The following is a 22,493-nucleotide window of genomic DNA, read 5'->3' on the forward strand; positions in this document are numbered from 1 at the left end:
ACATGTAGAATAAATTAAAAGTAACAATCGTAGATGTAACATGCCTGAAACTCAAAGTTCATAACAATAAATAAATAAATATTTACCAAATATTTACCAACATAACGCTCAGTTTTCCAGCATCTGTACAGAAATCAGCTCCTCTTTATTCCTCGGTGGCAACTCGTGATATTGCTAGATATACAGGGTATTATGGGCCTAGGTACAGGTATTGTCATCATTGGTATCTTAAAGTGTAACACTTTAGTTTGTCACATGTTTTTTCTCCGCGTCTGACAGTCTTCGCACCAACACATAATGCACTATCTGTTGCTTTCTGAACGGTCGTAACTGCACCATAAGGTGGACTATGCCTATCAGTATAGACTATACAGTGTTGCTTCTGCACATCCACATTTCACTACCTGGTCTACTGGCCAGTGAAAAGAAGCATTAATGGCTTGCTTGTGCCCCTCACACTTGGTGGTACTATCAAATTTAAGGCCATACTACTTGTGATAGCTGCACTTATTACTCTGCAAACAAAGTCAACACGGATGTAATGTTGTTCAGTTCACTGGTATCAGTCATTAATATATATATATATATATATATATATATATATATATATATATATATATATATATACCTCGATTTGTAACCCTAACACTCAGTACGCAGGATGATAAAAATTTATGTTCCAGGTTTATAGGGTTATAGAGGAGACTTAATAGATGAAGGTTTGATAAGGAACCCATCTCTCTCCAGCATATAAATCAGTTTGGATATTGGATCACTTTCAGTGCTGCCACTATACGCTATGTACACAATCTGAGAAGAGGGCACCTTCATCAGTCTCTCATGTAGTTGTTACATCACATAACATCTTGGTCTGACCACAACAAAGGCTACGAGAAATTGGTATGTTCGAAACTAGGAGGTTTGGCTGTGGTGCTCTTTCGATGCATAGAAGAGCACCTGAGGGCATGTACTCAAAAGGCATTATGCCCATAGTGCGGGTATTTCGATGCGAGAAATTTAAATTGATCCAATCTTCAAACTGATTTTACGTCCAAGCGGTACATCTTCAGACATCGGTTCTTATGAAATCCTCACATAGTAAGTCCTCTCCACAATCCCTACAAACATGTAACAGGAATTCTGAATCACTTTGTATCGAAGATGTATTACATATGAAAGCGAAAACTCTTACCAGTCATAGTATGCAATAATAAAAAGAAAACAATTCATTAAATGTGAATCCACAAACGAACCATTTACGAGACAATTGTGGACTTGTGGTTAAGAGCCTCTGCTATAGCGTTAGTTAATGTTATTTCTTTTGATTGCGTCTTCTTTTAACTGGTAACAAATTTAGCCCTTGGTCTGTGGCCAGGGTGTGTGGTTGGTGCAAGGCGGGATACGGGGAAATTTTACTGTGTATGTAAATCTACAGCAGCAGTACGGTACAAAATCGATATGGCGATCGTGGCTTATTCCTCGAACTCTATAATCGTCAAAATTAAATATTCTAAATTTCTCTGCCTGGTGTCATATCAAATGTCAAGTGCTCAGGACTTTCGTTCGTACGGTGGACAATGTGGAGGAACAAATTATACAGGCTTGTCTAGATTTACGTAACGATCCACGAACGTTTGAAAGAAATCGTAATTCACAACTGACACAAGTTCATTATTGCATCCAAATGCAGTGAAAATATGTGGAACACCTGGTTTATATCTTAGGGGTGCGCTTTTAATTGTAACACACAACGCTCGAAAAGTCTATTTAATTTCTCTTCAATAATTTTTTCATGTATGGGTCTACGGCCTCAATGGATCGTATAAATGAAGGAACTATTTTATCCACCATAGGCTGTTAGTTTTACTCCACTTACCCACTAATATTTTACTTATATACTGCAGAGGTCTAACAAGGTTCTAACGTCGAAATTGACATTCGTGGCCTATTAAAGGATTAAAACTAACAGCCTACGGTTGTTAAAAATGGTTCGATCATTGTTTTTCAAGGTAGGCCACTTATGAAATTTGAGACAAATTAGATGCGGACTTAAACGAAACGGTAACATTTCAGATAAATTTGTATTATGTAGGCCAATATTTTATGCTGAAGGCAGTACTGGTTTGTAGTTTCAATGCTTAATGATTTCGCAAACTATTTCCATCTATTGTCGTATATTTTCAATTGTATCTTATTTCGCTATGCACTGTAACACATATTGTATATAGAGAGACTCTGTCGTTAACATCCTTCTATGCATTTAAATTTTCTATGACTCATATTCTCTGTGTATTGATCACAGAGAGGATTTTGACATTCTTCGTAAGTCCCAAATATACATACACATATTGATCTGAAACAGTCTGAAAATCTTTTAAGTGCGTTGCAGGGTAGGTTGTTCTGAGATATAACGGACTAAAGAAAAATTCGAAAACTTGTGCCGTTTCACAGCACTGAAATTATCCAACAGAATAGTATTCAAATAAATATAACTGACACCCAAAAAACAGGGACTTACATGCATCTAGAATAGAAAGTAGTGCATTCAGAATGGCTATCCACTAGCGGAAATCTGGATTTGTGTTTAAAATCTAAAAAAGGGCGACTGATTGCTACACTCTATGATTTGTAAAACTTGATTTAGTGATGTTACTGCATTGAGATTTGTGACACTACGACGCTGACACACTACGGCCACACATCCTCTACTTATCACTGACTGCCACTTTCGATTGCTCATCTGTTGTTTGGCTTTGTGAATTCAAGTCGCCAGCGTAGTTAATGTGCTGCCGTCGCTTGTGCCCAAGAATGAGACCAGTTTGGGAACTTTTTGGGCGGATGATGTATTTCTGACCACACGCTCTAAACATGTGCCGCAGACCTGGCGTTGACATATGCTCACTACAACCTGTCGATAACTGACTTCTGTTTTAATTAAGCATGCAAACATGTTCATTGGTTTCCGATGTTGGCCTACGTATGAAAGGTAAAAGTTGTTTCATTGTCCGTGATAGTGCTACCCGTTATATTATCACTGACGTAAATTTTAAAGGCGTTATACTCGTAACTGAAGTATTTATGGCATCGTGTTGCTCAATCCACTGGGCTTCTGTAGCTCACTTAGGGCTGCGATAAATACAAACTGACTTTCCATGACATATTTGTAATACTATGTGACAACTGAGAAGCTAATAGTCATATCGGGATCTAATAGATCAGTTTCCGTAATAACCGACGATGGACGAAGTAGAGAGAGTACAAAATGAGAGCATTTCTGAAAAAGAGAAATATATCTGAATACAAATTTCAGTCTTAGGAAGTGTTTGCCAAAAGTCTTTGTGTGGTGCGTAGCGCTCTTCGCGTATGAAACGTGAACGATGAACAGTTTAGATAAAATAAAAATAGAAGCGTTTGAGATGATATGAATGCTGGAGACTTGTGTGTCAGATCTTATAGCTATTGAGGGAATATTAAATCAAACTGGGAGAAAAGAAATTTATGGCACAACTTCAGTAAAAGGAAAGATCAGTTGATGCCACGCATTCCTTTTCATCAAGTAACATTAATACTGTACTGTAATGGAAAATTGAGGGTAGAATTTGTAGAGACAGACCAAAGCTTGACTGTAGAAATAAGATTAAAATCGATGTCAGATGCAATAGTTATGATGAAGGTTCCACAGGTAAGAGTAGAGCGGAGGGCACCATCAAACCAGTCTTCGAATTGAGACAATATCTAAACACGATTGCATTAATTTATTTTAGTCACTATCCGAATGCATGTTTTACGATATCATGTATGATATATGCTCGAAACTTTTAACAAATGAAGTATTACAACAGAGCATCGGAATTTTATCACTGATTCCTTATTTCTACTTCGTCTGTCTTTAGTTTATTAGAATTTCATATTCGTTAATCAGCAGACTATCCGTTCAACAAAAATTGTAAAACTTCTTCATTTTCACAGATATTATCGTTTGTATCCTTTCACCTCTAATATTCTTCCTTTGAAACTAAGTTATCTTTCCTTTATTTATATTTCCTTTTAGCTGTTTTATTTTTGTATTGATAATAAATAATAGCCTTACGAATTTTCAATTGTTTTTGTACCTGTTCCTACAAATTTTCTGGCACTGTTAATTGAAATACCTAAATCTGCTTGAAGCTGGTACATGACCGCCGCAAGTGGATAAGGGTGATAGGCTCGGAATTATAAATGTTACAGCAGTATTAGAGGGCTGCATGCTCAACGGTGGGAATTTAGTTTGCATAGGTCTAAAAGTCCGTGATGTGTTTTAATACAGACAAATGAATTTATTTGTTAACACAAATGTGAGACAGTCAGTTGTTCGTCTCAAAAAACTAATGAGGGGTAATCTCTACATGGGTCAAAGTCAAATATTAATCGTCATACTCTCCACACTGGTGACCCACGTAACATGCAGCACTGCAGTCCAAGAGACACGGCAGTGTTGCATGTTATGTAAGTCAGCACAAATTCTGATTACGGCTATTATTGAGGGTCTGGCCGCGGTGAGGGCGACCGTACAGACTCTGTGTTTCGGCCACTACCGTTGACTTCCATTACACGACTACCGTAAAGCTAACATCACTGACACAGTGCACGCAGGCGCATCGACCTCCATAATCGATACCTACGAGCAGTCGTGACCTTACCGTTGTGTATTTACTAGTCACAGCTTCGTCAACAGGCTTTTAGTTATTTCGTAAAGAACGTAAATGCGATCAGTCCGCCAAAATCACGTAACTGTGATTGCAAATATTGTTAAATCTTCTTATATAGCCAAGTTTTTCAATTATTTCATTGTCTCGATGCCACTCGTTATTTTTTTTCTTTTTTAAAGCATGAGATTTTCAGTTTATCTTCCTCTTTCGATGTTTACGCTTTCTTTGTATCTTATTCTAACGTATGCTTTGGCAACTAATCTTCTAACGTCGATTCTGGCTAACTGTATACAATGTAAGAGAATTACCTAGAGCAATTGTTTCTCAATATCTTCCCAGTACTTTTTCACTCCATTGCTCTGCTGTTGGTTTCGTCCCTTGGTGAATATTTTTCCACATTTCTTGCCTTTCTCTTGAAGGTTATTGAATTTTCTTACTTTACATCGGAATTTTTTTAAGTTTTGAATATTTTCTTCGGTTATGATCATTTCTTGTAAGTATTCAAGAGCATCTTTGCTCTATTGATGTTTCTTTTCTCTGTTAGAGAAATATTGGAAGTTTCTTTTCGTTAATATATTGTCCTCAATTATTTTCACATGTCTAAAGAAACTGACCTGCATTTTCAGTACTGTGTCTACATCTACATCTATATGGTTCCTCTGTAATTCACACTTAAGTGCCTGTCAGAGTGTTCATCGAATCATTTTCATACTACTTCTCTTCCATTCCACTCTCAAGTGGCGTGCTGGAAAAAGAACACCTAAATCTTTCCGTTCGAGTTCTGATTTCACTTATTTTATTACGATGATCACTTCGCTCTACGCTGGCCGCGGTGGCCGAGCGGTACTATGTGCCCAGTCCGGAACCGCCCGACTGCTACGGTCGCCGGTTCGAATCCTGCCTCGGGCATGGATGTGTGTGATGTCCTTAGGTTAGTTAGGTTTGAGTACTTATAAATTCTAACGGACTGATGACCACAGCTGTCCCATAGTGCGCAGAGCCATTTGAACCATTTTTTTTAACTTCTCCCTACGTAGGTGGGTGTAAACAAAATATTTTCGTATTCGGAAGAGATAGTTACTTCTATTTCCTTTCTTGAATAATGGTGTAACCTGTGCTACTTTCAGGTGTTTAGGAACAGACCTTTCGTCAAGTGAGTAGTTGTATATGTTTGCTAAGAAAGGCGCTATTGTGTCTGCATACTCTGAAAGCCACCTGACTGGTAGACCATCTGGACCGGAAGACTTGCCTCTCTTAAGTGATTTGAGTTGTTTCGCACACCTAAGATATCTATTTTTATTTGACTCATGCTAACAGCTGTTCTGGATTCAAATTCTGTAATATTTACTTCGTCTTCTTGCGGGAAGGAATTAGGGAAAACTGTATTTAGTAACTCCGCCTTAGTGACACCTTCTTTTTCTCCTCCTATGTCGTCGCCTTGTAGCTCGTCGCGTAGGGTCGGCGTTGCTTTTCTGGATCCTTCTCCTCCATAATACTCCATCCATTGTCTCTTCCTTTGCCTCTTCCTTCTTCCATCCTTATCCCTTATGTCCCCGGATATCTTATCCTTCCAGCTCATCTTCGGTCTTCCTCTCCTTCTCGCTCTTTCAATCTTTATATCTTCAATTCTGTTTCCGATATACTCTTCGCCTTTTCTCTGTAAGGGTGCGTACCACCTTAGTATGTTCTCTTGTATCTATTTCCCCACTTTCACAGCTCCTCTAACAGATTCATTTCTAATCCTGTCCTTCCTTTTACCCCACAAATCCACCTCAGCATCCTCATTTCCGCCACTTCCATCTTCCTCTCCTGGGCTACTGTGATTGGCCATGTCTTTGCCCCGTATATCATAGCAGGCCTTACCACCGACTTGTACACTTTCCCTTTCAACCCAATGCTCACCTTCTTGTCACACAACACTCCACTCATTTTCCTCCAGTTGTCCCAACAACAATTTATTCGGTGTTGTATCTCGCTTTCCAGTCCTCCGCCCCTCTGTATGTACGACCCCAGGCATTTAAATTTGCAGGCCGATTCTAGCTCATTATCCTAAATCTTGCAATACCTCGTCTGCACATCCTTCAGTGCTAAATATTCTGACTTTGTCCTGCTAACTTTCATCCCTCTTTCATCTAGTGTCTTCCTCCAATACCTCAACTTTAGCGATACCAACATCCGCGAATTTGAGAATTTTTTTAAAAATTAGTTGTTACCATTTTATTCTAAGGTAGGTACCAGAAGTTTCGAAAGATTATCATCTCCTTTTTCTCTATTTCAATATGTCTCCTACTTTAATAGTGGTATGCATTCCGCTGCATACAGCGCTTTCGATTTTATAGTTGTTTAGCAGTGTCTCGTTTTCAAGTTATGATTGATTTTTTCTGTATGTGCCCTTGTAGAGTCGATGTGCCATCTCTGTCTCAAAATTATGTTTCCTTCCTTGATCAGTCGTAGCCTTGATCGATTTCTCCGAGGCATTTAATGTTTTGAACTTTTTTGTCGTTTTCGAAACCTGTTTAGTGTGATTGTATTATATTTTATGCTGCTTTGGATGTCGAATTTGTGGAGCTGCTTTCTCTTTCACCCGAGAACTTTTATTTGGGTGATAGCTCATTTCATGTCTTTGCCAATGACTAAAAGTTCAATCAGAAAGGCCAGGCTATTATTTTGGATTGCTTTGAAGACAGCATGCGGGGATTCAGAGCACAAGGGAATTATGGTCATTCTGGACTTATCCCACTTTTATATACAATTTCTGAAGTACAAAAGATTCATATCCTGATATAAACAGGTGCAGCATTATTGACAATATTGTTCAGCATGAAAGGAAGCAGTCTTTTGTTCAAAGCACAAAGGGAAACTTTCCAGTGCCACAGTGTCCAAGGCTTTGTTTGTCGGTATGTGAGGTCAGATCAAAGCACACCGATGACGATTATGAGTATCGCTTCTCAAGATATAGAATACATCGTAATATCAGCATTCTACCACAGTTAAGCTAATAACTACTTTCCCCGTTTGACAAGTGCGACTTACCTAAGGAGTTAACAGCCAAATGTGGCTCTTGAGCTTCAGTTTTATAAAAACAATATTTTATGGTACTTCCGCAGTTGTTGTGAACTGTATTAGCACCTTTCACTTCGAATGCAGGAGAGGACACCGTTGCTGAGGAAGGTGGTGCGTCTACAGCAGTTGAAATTATGTCTGTAATCAAGAAGGAACGAACAGTGGACGAAGCAGACATTTCAGCATCCTAAGAAATGGAAAAGGAATACTAGGCATCATTTGTGGAACTGTGGGCAGGAGGATGCTACAAGAAAGCGCGTGGAAGTTCGAGTTAAAAGCCTTTCTACTAACACCCACTCTTGTAAGTTGCAATGACTATCAGCGTTAAGAAGAGGAGAGAGAAAGAATAAGAAGGCGATTCGGAAAGTTAGGAACAGTTGGTTGCGAAAGGCAGCCTCCTACGCTTTTCTACAATTTTCTACACGGGACTGCAGTTCGTTGTCTGTGCCAAAATATTGTCTTTATAGACAGCGGTTTATTTGGGCCGAGATCAAAACCTGAGGGAGCCAAGTCCATGGCCCTATGGTACGTGATCATACACTTCCCGTCGAAGAGGCTTCTACAGTGTCCTCACTGCCACTGCGGTGTACGGCCGAGAACTACGGTATCACGTAGAAGGAACTGCATGACAGTTATGTTAGGTGGGGTTGCATGAAATCAGGGGTAAATCTGTCGCGATGCACCCACTCTTGGCTGAGACAATATTTTCTAGGCATCTTTAACACACTTTCCGAGAGATCTCACACATTGGGTCGCATTGCAAACTTACCACAAACGTTCTGCTGTGGAATGTAAATAGGGCGTTTGTGATCATTGTCACTGAGCTCACATCTACATCTACATCTACATCTACATCTACATGACTACTCTGCAATTCACATTTAAGTGCTTGGCAGAGGGTTCATCGAACCACAATCATACTATCTCTCTACTATTCCACTCCCGAATAGCGAGCGGGAAAAACGAACACCTAAACCTTTCTGTTCGAGCTCTGATTTCTCTTATTTTATTTTGATGATCATTCCTACCTATGTAGGTTGGGCTCAACAAAATATTTTCGCATTCGGAAGAGAAAGTTGGTGACTGAAATTTCGTAAAAAGGTCTCGCCGCGACGAAAAACGTCTATGCTGTAATGACTTCCATCCCAACTCGTGTATCATATCTGCCACACTCTCTCCCCTATAACGCGATAATACAAAACGAGCTGCCCTTCTTAGCACCCTCTCGATGTCCTCCGTGAATCCCACCTGGTAAGGATCCCACACCGCGCAGCAATATTCTAACAGAGGACGAACGAGTGTAGTGTAAGCTGTCTCTTTAGTGGACTTGTTGCATCTTCTAAGTGTCCTGCCAATGAAACGCAACCTTTGGCTCGCCTTCCCGACAATATTATCTATGTGGTCCTTCCAACTGAAGTTGTTAGTAATTTTAACACCCAGGTACTTAGTTGAATTGACAGCCTTGAGAATTGTACTATTTATCGAGTAATCGAATTCCAACGGATTTCTTTTGGAACTCATGTGGATCATCTCACACTTTTCGTTATTTAGCGTCAACTGCCACCTGACACACCATACAGCAATCTTTTCTAAATCGCTTTGCAGCTGATACTGGTCTTCGGATGACCTTACTAGAACTGCTCAGATTGTCACCCAGGTCATTTATATAGATCAGGAACAGTAGAGGTCCCAGGACGCTTCCCTGGGGAACACCTGATATCACTTCAGTTTTACTCGATGATTTGCCGTCTATTACTACGAACTGCGACCTTCCTGACAGGAAATCACGAATCCAGTCGCAAAACTGAGACGATACCCCATAGCTCCGCAGCTTGATTAGAAGTCGCTTGTGAGGAACGGTGTCAAAAGCTTTCCGGAAATCTAGAAATATGGAATCAACTTGAGATCCCCTGTCGATAGCGGCCATTACTTCGTGCGAATGCACAAGAGCGATGTTTTCTGAAGCCATGCTGATTACGTGTCAATAGATCGTTCCCTTCGAGGTGATTCATAATGTTTGAATACAGTATATGCTCCAAAACCCTACTGCAAACCGACGTCAATGATATAGGTCTGTAGTTAAATGGATTACTCCTACTACCCTTCTTGAACACTGGTGCGACCTGCGCAATTTTCCAATCTGTAGGTACAGATCTATCGGTGAGCGAGCGGTTGTATATGAGTGCTAAGTAGGGAGCTATAGTATCAGCGTAATCTGAAAGGAACCTAATCGGTATACAATCTGGAGCTGAAGACTTGCCCGTATCAAGCGATTTGAGTTGCTTCGCAACCCCTAAGGTATCTACTTCTAAGAAACTCATGCTAGCAGATGTTCGTGTTTCAAATTCTGGAATACTCCATTCGTCTTCCCTGGTGAAGGAATTTCGGAAAACTGCGTTCAATAACTCCGCTTTAGCGGCGCAGTCGTCGATAACAGTACCATCGGCACTGCGCAGCGAAGGTATTGACTGCGTCTTGCCGCTTGTGTACTTTACATAGGACCAGAATTTCTTCGGATTTTCTATCAAATTTCGAGACGATGTTTCGTTGTGGAACCTATTAAAGGCATCTCGCATCGAAGTACGTGCCACAGTGCTATACATGTCGAGACAGTCATCGTCGTTATTCTTTACATGAAGTGGTGTTTTTACTCTCTGTCGTAGACATATTGGCCCACAATAAAAGTAAAATTATCTCCAAGCTTCATTTCCTAAGAAAGTTATTGGAAGGATCCATGGATAACGGTGCTGGTAATCACCTCAAAAATATTTCTAAAAGTGAATCACTTCACAACCCTCTCAGCTTGGTCGTATTTCTCCATCTTAAGGCTGCTGACACCCAGAGTGGGATAAGACATTAATAAATGGTACTCGTCATCGATTCAGGAGATTTTTGGGTATATGGAGGAAATCATCAATATATCTACACCAAGGGAAATTCTGATTTGGAAATCGCCTCCCATTCCATCGCGTCTGGGAAATTGTCTGAAACAATTCCAACTCTCTAGGATCTCACCGAAATAATGCAAACTCTACAGACTGTCGAGATCATAAACGACACACTTTGACTCTTCTCCAGGGAATCAAATATAATGCGAAAAATCTGAAAAGACCATTCTGTTCTTAGATTAATCTGTGTTGTTGACATCTCGCCAACAGGAATCAATATAACTGACAATAAGTGAAGATACTCAAGTGCTGGAGAAATTGAAGAGCGCACGTGTGCAAAGCTTCATCGGATTCTTTCTGTGGTTTCCATTTCGCGTCCGATAGTTCTTTACTCTCCGAATAGCCCTCACATTTCATTCCTTGTGGCAACTCCGTGATTACAGTGGATAAAATATTTCTTTCTAGGCCTTTTTCAGTGAAATCCGTTTATGAGTTATCGTAAGAAAGTTGACTTCGGAATTCTTCAACGCATTAGTTTCAAAGATCTCTTAAGTATTGGATTGAGATTTCAACCGATACACTCAATAAAATGATCTCTTATTCCGACTGTTGTATTGGACAAAGTAGGATAATTAAAATGTTACTGCTTCTTACGAATTTATGTCAAGATACGAACGTAAAGTTTCAGCCATCGATAACGAATTCCTGATCTCAAGAGATCCTTACTTAGCTAAGGCTATTGATTTCGGTTTGTTGGAGAAATCGAGTGGGAAAATGTCGAACGTTTAAGGTTTATCGCTAGAAAATCGTAGAAAATGCACCGTAGGTTTCAGGTAATTGGAGTAAAATTCTCAGACTTACTATCCACCAGAAACTTAGGGAATACCGTAACAAGAAGGAAAAAGATTGATGGTTGTGGCCTCAACTGGCTGACCAAGTGATGGATTCATTGTGAAATATAATCTTCTTTTGCTGTAATGTTGAAGCAGACTGAATCCTAATGCAGAATTTAACTAAGTTGACATAAAAAATAAGCCATCCCTTGACATACTTTGCAACATATATCTTGATACAAAATGTCCAGCATTACCAAAAGAGAAGAAAAGAAAACATTGAGGATTTACTTCTATATATTCTCTCTGTACATCATTGTTACAGTAACCGACCATGTCACACTGCTACAGAAGCTTCCTCAGCTTTGTAAGAGCAAACAAACGAAAGTGAACAGACTTTTCTTTGAACCTTGCACAAGTTCCTGTTTGTAAATATTTGTTGTAAGCAGGCACAGGAAATATAATTATAATTATGTATTCAAGTAATGTACTTTATTTACTGTTTCCTTAGTAAAATCTTTAGAGTAGTATAAGGAAGAATATGCAATTACATATGCAAGTGAATTCAGTATACAAAAGAATAGAGTTCAAAAGTCTTGTTTCCTGTTCCTGGTAGTTTGTAAAACACTTACAATTACCCTACTTATGTGTAATAATACATGATACAAAATATCTTCTGTCATTCACAAATGTTAATATGGCGTAAAATTTCTTCTCTAATTAGCTATTCAATAAAAACTTTATTTTGTTCAGAACTTGGTTATTGTTTCGAATGAAATGATCCACACTGCCTGTCAAAAACAAAATAAAACTGGCGACCGGATTCTCATAAACTGAAGACTCTTCCTCATATGATTTGTACAAATGAGGATTTTCTTACAAGGAATTCTTAACCATGTTCTGAGAAGTAGTATTATAAAAAAATACTTGAGAAGACTCACTGAGATTCCCTTTAACAAGTCATAGCGTACATATAACAGCACTGCGAAAAGGTAAAGATACTCCCCATCATTCATGCCAAGTTTAAACAAATAGCGCGCTAAAAGCGGTAATCTATAGTTCAACTGAGGGGCTAGCAGAACCTATAGGAATAAAACCTGGTTGAAAACCAAAGTAGCCAAACAAACCTGTAGACTAATAGCGCACCTAGGCGACCTCTTTGTATGAATTCCATAAACGTAGGGTTCTAACACGTGACGAGCAGGAAGGTGCCCGAAGACTCTTCTTATAGGGGAAACTCAACGGTATAAGTTGTTTTTGTAAAATGAAGAAACCGCTGATCAGTAGCTTAATACAGAATCTTTTAGCCGCATACTTCCTTATCTGATGTTTCAAACTCGAGGATGCACCCCCACTCTCGTGTAACACAACAATTTCATTATTACATGTTACAACAAATGCTGGAACCCTTTGTGCTCCGATATCGGCCAAGTACAAACAAAAGATTGCGGATTAATCAATTGTTGTGCGATTCCTTCATTTTACAAAATGGACAGGTAGGTGGCTGAGCGGCAACAGGCAAGGCAATAAATGTTCAAATGTAGAAATGTCTGTAAATTCCAAAGGGATCAAACTGCTGAGGTCATCGGTCCCTAGACCTACACCCTACTTAAACTAACTTATGCTAAGAACATCACACACCCATGCCCGAGGGAGGACTCGAATATCCTGCGGGAGGGAGTAAGGCAATACTGATGGCTCTGCAATGAGCAAGACGTTTACAGATGGCGGGAGTAGCGACGGAAACAAAACCGTCGCTGAAGAAAGCATGGGATCCTAAACTATTTAAGATATGTAATACAGTGTAGTAAGGATTCGAGGCCGTTTATCGGTATATTTAAAGTGGACGTCTAAAATTTAAAATACTGATAAAATCAAAGAAAGACCTTGTATCATCTCTCAGGCAGTATGAATATTTTACATTCTAACTATTCACTTTCGGTACTCTTATGAATGGAACTTCATTTTTTCTCTATTGTGTAACACATTCCCGCCCCACTTTTACGCATACGTTAGCGACGATTTGGTTCTCGTAGCCGCTGGAGAATCTGTAAACATTTTTCGCATTGCAGAGCCATCAGTACTGTCCTGTCTGCTACTGCTCAACCAGCTCTCTGAACATGGCACGGTGACGCTATTCTTGTTTGTTGCGGTGATACATTGATATTACGTATGCGCGTAACTAGCCTACAGACTCGTTTGGCTAGTTTGGTGTTTCGTCAGGTATATTTTCTACAGCTTCAGTGAACCCCTTAATGTGCAAATGTGTGCGAAATCTTATGGGACTTAACTGCTAAGGCCATCAGACCCTAAGCTTACACCTTACTTAGCCTAAATTATCCTAAGGGCAAACACACGCACTCATGCCCGACGTAGGACTCGAACCTCCGCCGGGGCCAGCCGCACAGTCCATGACTGCAGCGCCTTAGACCGCTTGGCTAATCAGGCACACCTGTGACCCCCTTAATTATAAGTACTGACTACTGCGGCTAGTTGTGCGCTAGTTGCTTGTACCTTGATGTGAAGGATGCGGAGTGACTCTAAGGTAGTTACCAATCCTCTATCAACTGTTAAAAAGATTCTCTGTGAGTACTCTTTGAGTACCACTTTTCAGTATAACTTTAGTCTTCCGACTATGATAAAGAGTTCTTAGGTAAGAAATATTTCCTTTTAAATTTTGCACATATCACCTGAGGAAGCGTCTTCAACTGGCGCAAAATGGGTCGTGACTTTTTATTAAAGTGCGGATCATTTCATTCAAAATGTGGAAATCTGGGTCTGGTTGTCACAATTGTAAATAACATTGTAATGTGAACCGGATTCTTTTGTGCACTGAAAGCCCATAATGTAAATGTCACGTGGTTACTTTAGAATTCGTACTGAATCCCCTCCTAGACATAACCTATTTGGAAACTTCCTGGCAGATTAAAACTGTGTGCCGGACCAAGACCCGAACTCGAGACCTTTGCCTTTCGCAGGCAAGTGCTCTACCAACTGAGCTACTCAAGCACGATTCACGCTCCGTCCTCACAGCTTTACTTCTGCCAGTACCTCGTCTCCAACCTTCCAAACTTTACATAAGCTCTCCTGCGAACCTTGTAGAATTAGCACTGCTGAAAGAAAGGATATTGCGGAGACATGGCTTACACACAGCCTGGGGGATGTTTCCAGAATGAGATTTTCACTCTGGAGCAGAATGTGCCCTGATATGAAACTTAGTGATGAAGAGTAGGCTAAAGTTCAAGACATTAGTCAGGAAGAATCAATACGCAAAGAAGTGGGATACGGAAGTTCGAAGGAATGACGAGATACGTTTGAAGTTCTCTAACGCTATAGATACAGCAATAAGGAATAGCGCAGTAGGCAGTACAGTTGAAGAGGAATGTACATCTGTAAAAAGGGCCATCAATGAAGTTGGGAAGGAAAACATAGGTACAAAGAAGGTAGCTGCGAAGAAACCATGGGTAACAGAAGAAATAGTTCAGTTGATTGATGAAAGGAGGAAGTACAAACATGTTCCGGGAAAATCAGGAATACAAAAATACAAGTCGCTGAGGAATGAAATAAATAGGAAGTGCAGGCTCTCTAAGACGAAATGGCTGCAGGAAAAATGTGAAGACATCGAAAAAGATATGATTGTCGGAAGGACAGACTCAGCATACAGGAAAGTCATAACAACCTTTGATCACATTAAAAGCAACGGTGGTAACATTAAGAATGCAACGGGAATTCGACTGTTAAATGCAGAGGAGAGAGCAGATAGGTGGAAAGAATACATTGAAAGCCCCTATGAGGGTGAAGATTTGTCTGATGTGATAGAAGAAGAAACAGGAGTCGATTTAGAAGAGATAGGGGATCCAGAATTAGAATAGGAATTTAAAAGAGCTTTGGAGGACTTACGGTCAAATAAGGAAGAAGGGATAGATAACATTCCATCAGAATTTCTAAAATCATGAGGGGAAGTGGCAACAAAACGACTATTCACGTTGGTGTGTAGAATATATGAGTCTTGCGACATACCATCTGACTTTCGGAAAAGCATCATCCACACAATTCCGAAGACGGCGAGAGCTGACAAGTGCGAGAATTATCGCACAATCAGCTTAACAGCTCATGCATAGAAGCTGCTTACAAGAATAATATACAGAAGAATGGAAAAGAAAATTGAGAATACGCTAGGTGACGATCAGTTTGGCTTTATGAAAAGTAAAGGCACGAGAGAGGCAATTCTGACGTTACGGCTATTAATGGAAACAAGGCTAAAGAAAAATCAAGACACGTTCATAGGATTTGTCGACCTGGAAAAAGCGTTTAAGATTCTGAAAAAAGTAGGGATAAGCTATAGGGAGAGACGGGTCATAGACAAAATATGTACAACAACCAAGAGGGAACAATAAGAGTGGACGATCAAGAACGAAGTACCCGTATTAAGAAGGGGGTAAGACAAGGCTGTAGCCTTTCGCCCCTACTCTTCACTCTGTACATCGAGGAAGCAATGATGGAAATAAAAGAAAGGTTCAGGAGTGGAATTAAAATACAAGGTGAAAGGATATCAATGACACGATTCGCTGATGACATTGCTATCCTGAGTGAAAATGAAGAAGAATTAAATGATCTTCTGAACGGAATGAACAGTCTAATGAGTACACAGTATGGTTTGAGAGTAAATCGGAGAAGAATGAAGGTAATGAGAAGTAGTAGAAATGAGAACAGCGAGAAATTTAACATGAGGATTGATGGTCACGAAGTCAATGAAGTTAAGGTATTCTGATACCTAGGCAGTAAAATAACCAATGACGGACGGAGCAAGGAGGACATCAAAAGCACACTCGCTATGGCAAAAAAGGCATTTCTGGCCAAGAGAAGTCTACCAATATCAAATACCGGCCTTAATTTGAGGAAGGGATGTACGTCTGGAGTACAGCATTGTATGGTAGTGAAACATGGACTGTGGGAAAACCGGAACAGAAGAGAATCGAAGCATTTGAGATGTGGTGCTATAGACGAATGTTGAAAAATCGGTGGACTGATAAGGTAAGGAATGAGGAGGTTCTACGCAGAATCAGAGAGGGAAGGAATATGTGGAAAACACTGATAAGGAGAAGGGACAGGATGATAGGACATCTGCTAAGACATGAGGGAATGACTTCCATGGTACTAGAGGGAGCTGTAGAGGGCAAAAACTGTAGAGGAAGACAGAGATTGGAATACGTCAAGCAAATAATTGAGGACGTAGGTTGCAAGAGCTACTCTGAGATGAAGAGGTTGGCACAGGAAAGGAATTCGTGGCAGATTAAAACTGTGTGCCGGACCGAGACTCGTACTCGAGACCTTTGCCTTTCGCGGGCAAGTGCTCTAACAACTGAGCATCCCAAGCATGATTCACGCCCCGTCCTCACAGGTTTACTTCTGCCAGTTCCTCGTCTCTTACCTATTTTTTTCCTTGTAATTTACAGACTGACACTAGTACAGCACCCCACATTTGTTTAGTACCTGTTTTTTTTCTCAGTACTGGCGCACAGGCACGTGCTCACCTGACGAGCGTCTCCCTGGAGGCCCAGTCGCGGTTCCTGAGCAGCGAGCGGCCGCAGAAGGCGGCGGCCAGCAGCAGCGAGGCGGCGCCCACGGCGCACAGGCGCGCCCTGCAGCCGCCGCAGCCGGCCCACAGCAGCTGCGCCCCATAGCAGGCAGCCAGCACCGCGCCCAGGCTGCGCACGGCACGAGGCAGGCGTCAGACACCACCAAATGATTCAAATGGCTCTGAGCACTATGGCACTTATTATCTGAGATCATGTCCGCTAGAGCTTAGAAGTACTTAAACCTAACTAGCCTATGGACATCACACACATCCAAGCCCGAGGCAGGATTCGAACCTGCGACCGTAGCAGTCGCCCCGTTCCGGACTGAGGCGCCTAGAACCACTAGGCCACCACCGGACTGGCGACATTTACACTCGCCTCTAGAGTGCGGTCAATCGACAGTAGTGCAAGTCGAGTCATGTAAAGTTTGTTTTATAGAACCATAGGTCCTAAATGCGTCTTTGGGGAGCCGCTTCCAAAAAATGACAGCCGAAAAATGACGAGCGTATGGAACTTTTAGCAGTAAGTGAATCTGTTTGAGTGTGTCCAGCAGTTCAGTATTTTTCGATTAAGTTGCTGCTTCGTTATGCTGCCGTCAAATTTCTAGACTTTATCAAGTATGTGAGGACTACAGCAGTTTTCCTAGTGGCTTTGGTCAGTTAGCATTCTGGCTTTAGTACTTGTACACTAGGTGTGTTGCATACCTATCACACTCCGTCTTCAGGTCACAAATGGGTCATCGGGACTCACTACCGTGTCATCGTCAGAAGGGGATGCGGATAGGAGGGGTGTGTAGTCAGCACATCGCTCTCCTGGGCGTTATGGTGGTTTTCTGTAAGCGGAGCCGCTACTGTTCGGTCGAGTAGCTCCTCAGTTCGCATCACGAGGCTGAGTGCACCCCGAAAAATGGCAACAGCGCATGGCGGTTCGGATGGTCACCAATCCAAGTGACGGCCACGCCCAATAGTGCTTAACTTCGGTGATCTGACGGGAACCGGCGTATCCACTGCGGCAAGGCCGTTGCTCCCATACCTATAGAGCGTTATGGAATTTCGATCGCTTTGTTTGCGTAAGCGATCAGTGTCTTACCAGGTTACCAGAGAAACAGGAACAAATGTATCGTCTGGAAATTGATTGGGGATACACAAAGCGCCACGTAACCTTCGGAACATTATTGTCCTACTCAGTTATCCTCCAGTCTGTTACTTAAACAGCATTGATAGCAAAATGAAATTTTCAATATTTAACACACGTTTCATTCGAAAATAGTAACGCGAAACACAGGTATGTTGTAGTAAAAGTACAAAAATTGTGCAAATTTATCATATAGTGGTGGAAGACGTTATTACCCAAAAAAATATCGCTTCACTATTTCGCAGAACTTACATATCTACACCTACATATATACTCCGCAATCCACAATACGGTGCGTGGCGCAAGCTACCTCGTACAAGAACTAGCATCTTCTATCCCTGTTTCACTCCCAAACAGAACGAGGGAAAAATGACCGCTTTTACGCCTCCGTACGAGCCCTAATCTCTCTTACCTTATCTTTGTAATCTTTCCGGGAAATATAAGTTCGCGGGAGTAAAATAGTACTACAGTCAGCCTCAAACGCTGGTTCTCTAAACATGTTTCTGTTAATCATAAACCACTTTCGCTCTTATCAATAATAACATGAATCTCACTTTGCTCATAAAGAAGAACATTCTGTTTCGTAGGAAAAACAACAATACTACGAGCACCGTTCTTTAACGAATTAAACAATTTTTTTTCTAGGCCCATTTCGGTTGAAATATGCAGATTTAGTTGTGCTACATCGTGGAGTATTTCCGCCTCAGCCGCTATAGTTCCTTAAAATTCTGATAGATGTTGGCGCTATACGTAGCCTCTAAAAAGCCTTGTCTTTGGCTGGTGCATTCCAAGCAAAGAGCTGCCAGTGAGTTTCTTTAGGCGGAAAACCAGAGGCTCACAAATATTCACAGACACCCATAGAATGTCTACGCAGACTGGCAGTGAACAAAATCCCGGTGCGTCGTTGGGCGAGGTCGTGCAAACTAGTCCGAGCTCCCGCAGGCTGGCCAGTCACACACAGCTGTGCTGTCCTCAGGAAACTGAAGAATCGGCTTCATAGTGTTCATCGCCACAAAAATGCAAACGAAATTCTCTTGTCCAAGACAACGCAAGGCCTCACCCGAGCCTGCGCACTCGAGAGGGTTAAATGGTTCAAATGGCCCTGAGCACTATGGGACCTAACTTCTAAGGTCATCAGCCCCTAGAACTTAGAACCACTTAAAACTAATTAACCTAAGGACATCACACACATCCATGCCCGAGGCAGGATTCGAACCTGCGACCGTAGCACTCGCGCGGTTCCGGACTGAAGCGCTTACAACCGCTGGGCCCCTCCGGCCGGCGCACTCGAGAGGAGGGCGCAAAAACTTCATCGGACTGTTCACCCTCTTCTACCCTGCATCCCTGCTCTCGCACCTTCCAATTTCCATCATATTTAGTAATGTTATGGAACACAGAATGGACTAACAGTTAACGATGTGCGGTCATAATAATGTGAAAAACGACGATAAAGCCAAGAGAAGTAGCAGGCTCCTAGTTTCTCTCTTATGTTACTTTCCCTAGCAGTGCCACTAGCACTACCGGTAACTCTACGATTTACTACGTTACTTACGTACGTAGCAAAACGACCCAACTGTAGTCTTGGTAGAGCGCAACTCTAGGTATGGCTGTAGTGCTCCACTAGTTTCTTTTATTTACACTTCGCAAAAGGATTTAAGGGTAACTTTTTTTAGTGCCTCGTCATTTTTCTCTCTTGCTGTGCAGAAGTGTGAAACTTAGTTCGAAAGGGCTTATTGTCTTCGAAAGTGTGAGGCCCTGCTATCTTACCCTTATGCTCGGCGACGCTTCAAATAGCCAAGTGTCTACACACGCCTAGAAAAGACCAGAGCTCAGAAGGTTATGTATAGTGTTATGTTAAAGGAATCACACTGGCACCTAATTTCACACAATTCTGCCTAACGCCACAGTGGACGTGTCGCACAATGATAAGGTCGTTACACCACACCCTAACCTCATCTGACGCTTTCTATTGAGTCCTACCGATTGGCATCAGCACTCCGTTGCTCACTGCTCAAATCACGAAGTTAACTTCTGAGGAAAACATTTCAGACACATGCCACGCGAAAAGGCATCATAAAATTGCATATAGTGTGTCAAGAAAAAAAACCCACATCTCTTGCCGAGTTTGGTTTACACACATTTCGCATTCAGCATCGATAATTAGCAGGGCGATGTGCGAAGGAATGTCGGTATTGACAACCTTATAGAATGAGATCATAACAAAGACGAATCGCCCCTTACCTAAAGATAAAGTTGCAGCTACTCGAGTCCTTAGATAAGATTCAAATCATCTGTGGGGTGTCTAAGGTGTCAGACGTTGTGAAGAACGTCGTTCCGTTGCACATCGCACTGAAAACTGTTGTTTTCAACAGCAAAATGTGTGTAAACGAAAGCCCCAGAGAATGGGGTGTTATTTCATAGACGCCATTAAGCTTCCTCCTAAGACCTTTTTTATGTCGATTCTGAACGGCTGATAGGTTTTCCTCGGTCATCTATAAGAAAATCGCTTGATTTCCATAACGGGCATCGCAGTTCTGACCTCACCCGCAGAGGCGCGAAGAGAAAAATGAAATGAAGGAAACAATGGGTTTGACGAACTTTGCATCGTGTGGCACGTTGACGGTGGTGTTGTGTGGAGTTTTGGTGCCACTGTGACATAATTAACCGGCCCTACACTTGCAGAAACATCCTACCTCTAGCCTTTCTTCTCCTTGTGTCGACACCTCGCTGTTTGAAGAGCCGCCAAGCCTGTGGTTGACGTCGTAGGGTGCACCATTAGGGGGTGTGAGATAATGAGCATTGCGCTCTCATTTAAATATATGGCTGAAAGAGTCAGCCTACAGGCATTGTGAAACGAACACTGTTGTCTAGTACCGCTTGCCACAAAGGGCACAGATTCACCAATAGATGGGGAAACTCATGCGTCTGTTGTCTATTGAGGCCTAAATGCTCAAGTGTGCGAGTGAGATAGACGAGAACCTACGTCATAGGGAAGCCCAGGGGAGCATAACAGTGTGAAATATGACAGCCCTACGAGCGGCCATAAAGAGAAACATGTATGAACACTATTTAACTCTGTAATAATTCAGGGAATTAAGCCACAGTTATTTTAATCTATCATCCTTGACAAATTTTCGTGGTGATCCCAATAAAACTTGAATACTGATCACATCTATAACAGTTTAGGATTTACTGTTAAAGTGAAATTAATAAGTTTTGTAACAAAGTCTTGAAGGCTAATCTCTGAACGCTTTGGTCGATCTTAACGATCGAGATTTCATATAGAAGCGCAACATTAAATTGACAAACGTTGTAAATATCAACTCTGTAACTTTATTTGGCTAGAAGATATTTTAAATTTAAATTATCTGTATTTTCAGTGAAGCATCACACCATCATTTCCTCCACAGAAAACACACTGAACGACGACAGCATGACGCCTTATTGAATCATTAGGTAATAGAATATTTGTTGAAATATTTAGTGCAAAATATTTACTTTTGTTCATTATTTATTTATCAGAAAGCACAGTTCTGCAAGGCTACTGGCCGTTACTTTCAAAGTTAAGAGGGAAGTTGTATTGGTTTTATGTAAAATATATATTTTTGTTACTTTATTTAGAACGTGGAAGTGGTCAAATGCAAAATAATGTAGAATAAGAAGTAGTCAATCAGATGGACGGCTTCAGGAAAGGGCACTGCCCTAATCAGTTGAGCGAGGATATTCGGTGCGCGGGAAACGTGGCCGGGGATGGGCAGAGGGCAGTGCTAGTGCAGACGGGAAAGCGGACAGTTCGGCTGGAGACACCGAAGGCTACAGTTCTGACTGAGACTCGCAAGCGGACAGTCTGTCTTTACGCAACTGTAAAGCGAAACGACTTTGAAAGTTTCGCGTTGTTTGGTATCGCTGGACCTAGTCTCTGAGCGGTGAGCAGCCGCGCGCCTTGTGTGTACTCTTGACTTTTCGCGTAGATAACTTGTATTTCGCGATGAGGTTGTGAATGATCGAACTGTATCAAATGGATATGCGGTCTACTGCAATAGTAGTTCTAAATGCGACCACTTTCGGTATTAGTTTGCTTTCTGAATAAACATAACTCTAACCAAATCGCAACTTTGTGGCCTACATCATTTATGAATCGTTAAATTAGTTCCCGATGTTACTTTTGCGGTTATTGATGTTATATTAACTTTGTATTTTGCAAACTTGCCATCAGCCAGACAATTTAAACAAAGAGTCACAGGTGTCAAAATTAGGGAGTGTAATGCTACACGTGCGGTTCAACCCCTAGACGAGTTTGAGCCAAGA

At 41.3% G+C, this 22,493-nt stretch overlaps 1 protein-coding gene across 1 annotated transcript in view; it reads right to left on the bottom strand.

The window, feature by feature from the left end:
* The window catches only part of LOC126281673 (protein O-mannosyl-transferase TMTC1-like), a 568,931-nt gene that overhangs the window by 95,977 nt on the left and 450,461 nt on the right, over positions 1-22,493 (bottom strand). The window contains exon 9 of the mRNA XM_049980827.1: positions 17,007-17,180. Within this exon, the coding sequence (XP_049836784.1) occupies positions 17,007-17,180 (174 nt within the window). The remainder of the gene's footprint in view (positions 1-17,006; positions 17,181-22,493) is intronic.

This window comes from Schistocerca gregaria, chromosome 7 (assembly GCF_023897955.1).
Source record: "Schistocerca gregaria isolate iqSchGreg1 chromosome 7, iqSchGreg1.2, whole genome shotgun sequence".
Lineage (NCBI taxonomy): Eukaryota > Metazoa > Arthropoda > Insecta > Orthoptera > Acrididae > Schistocerca > Schistocerca gregaria.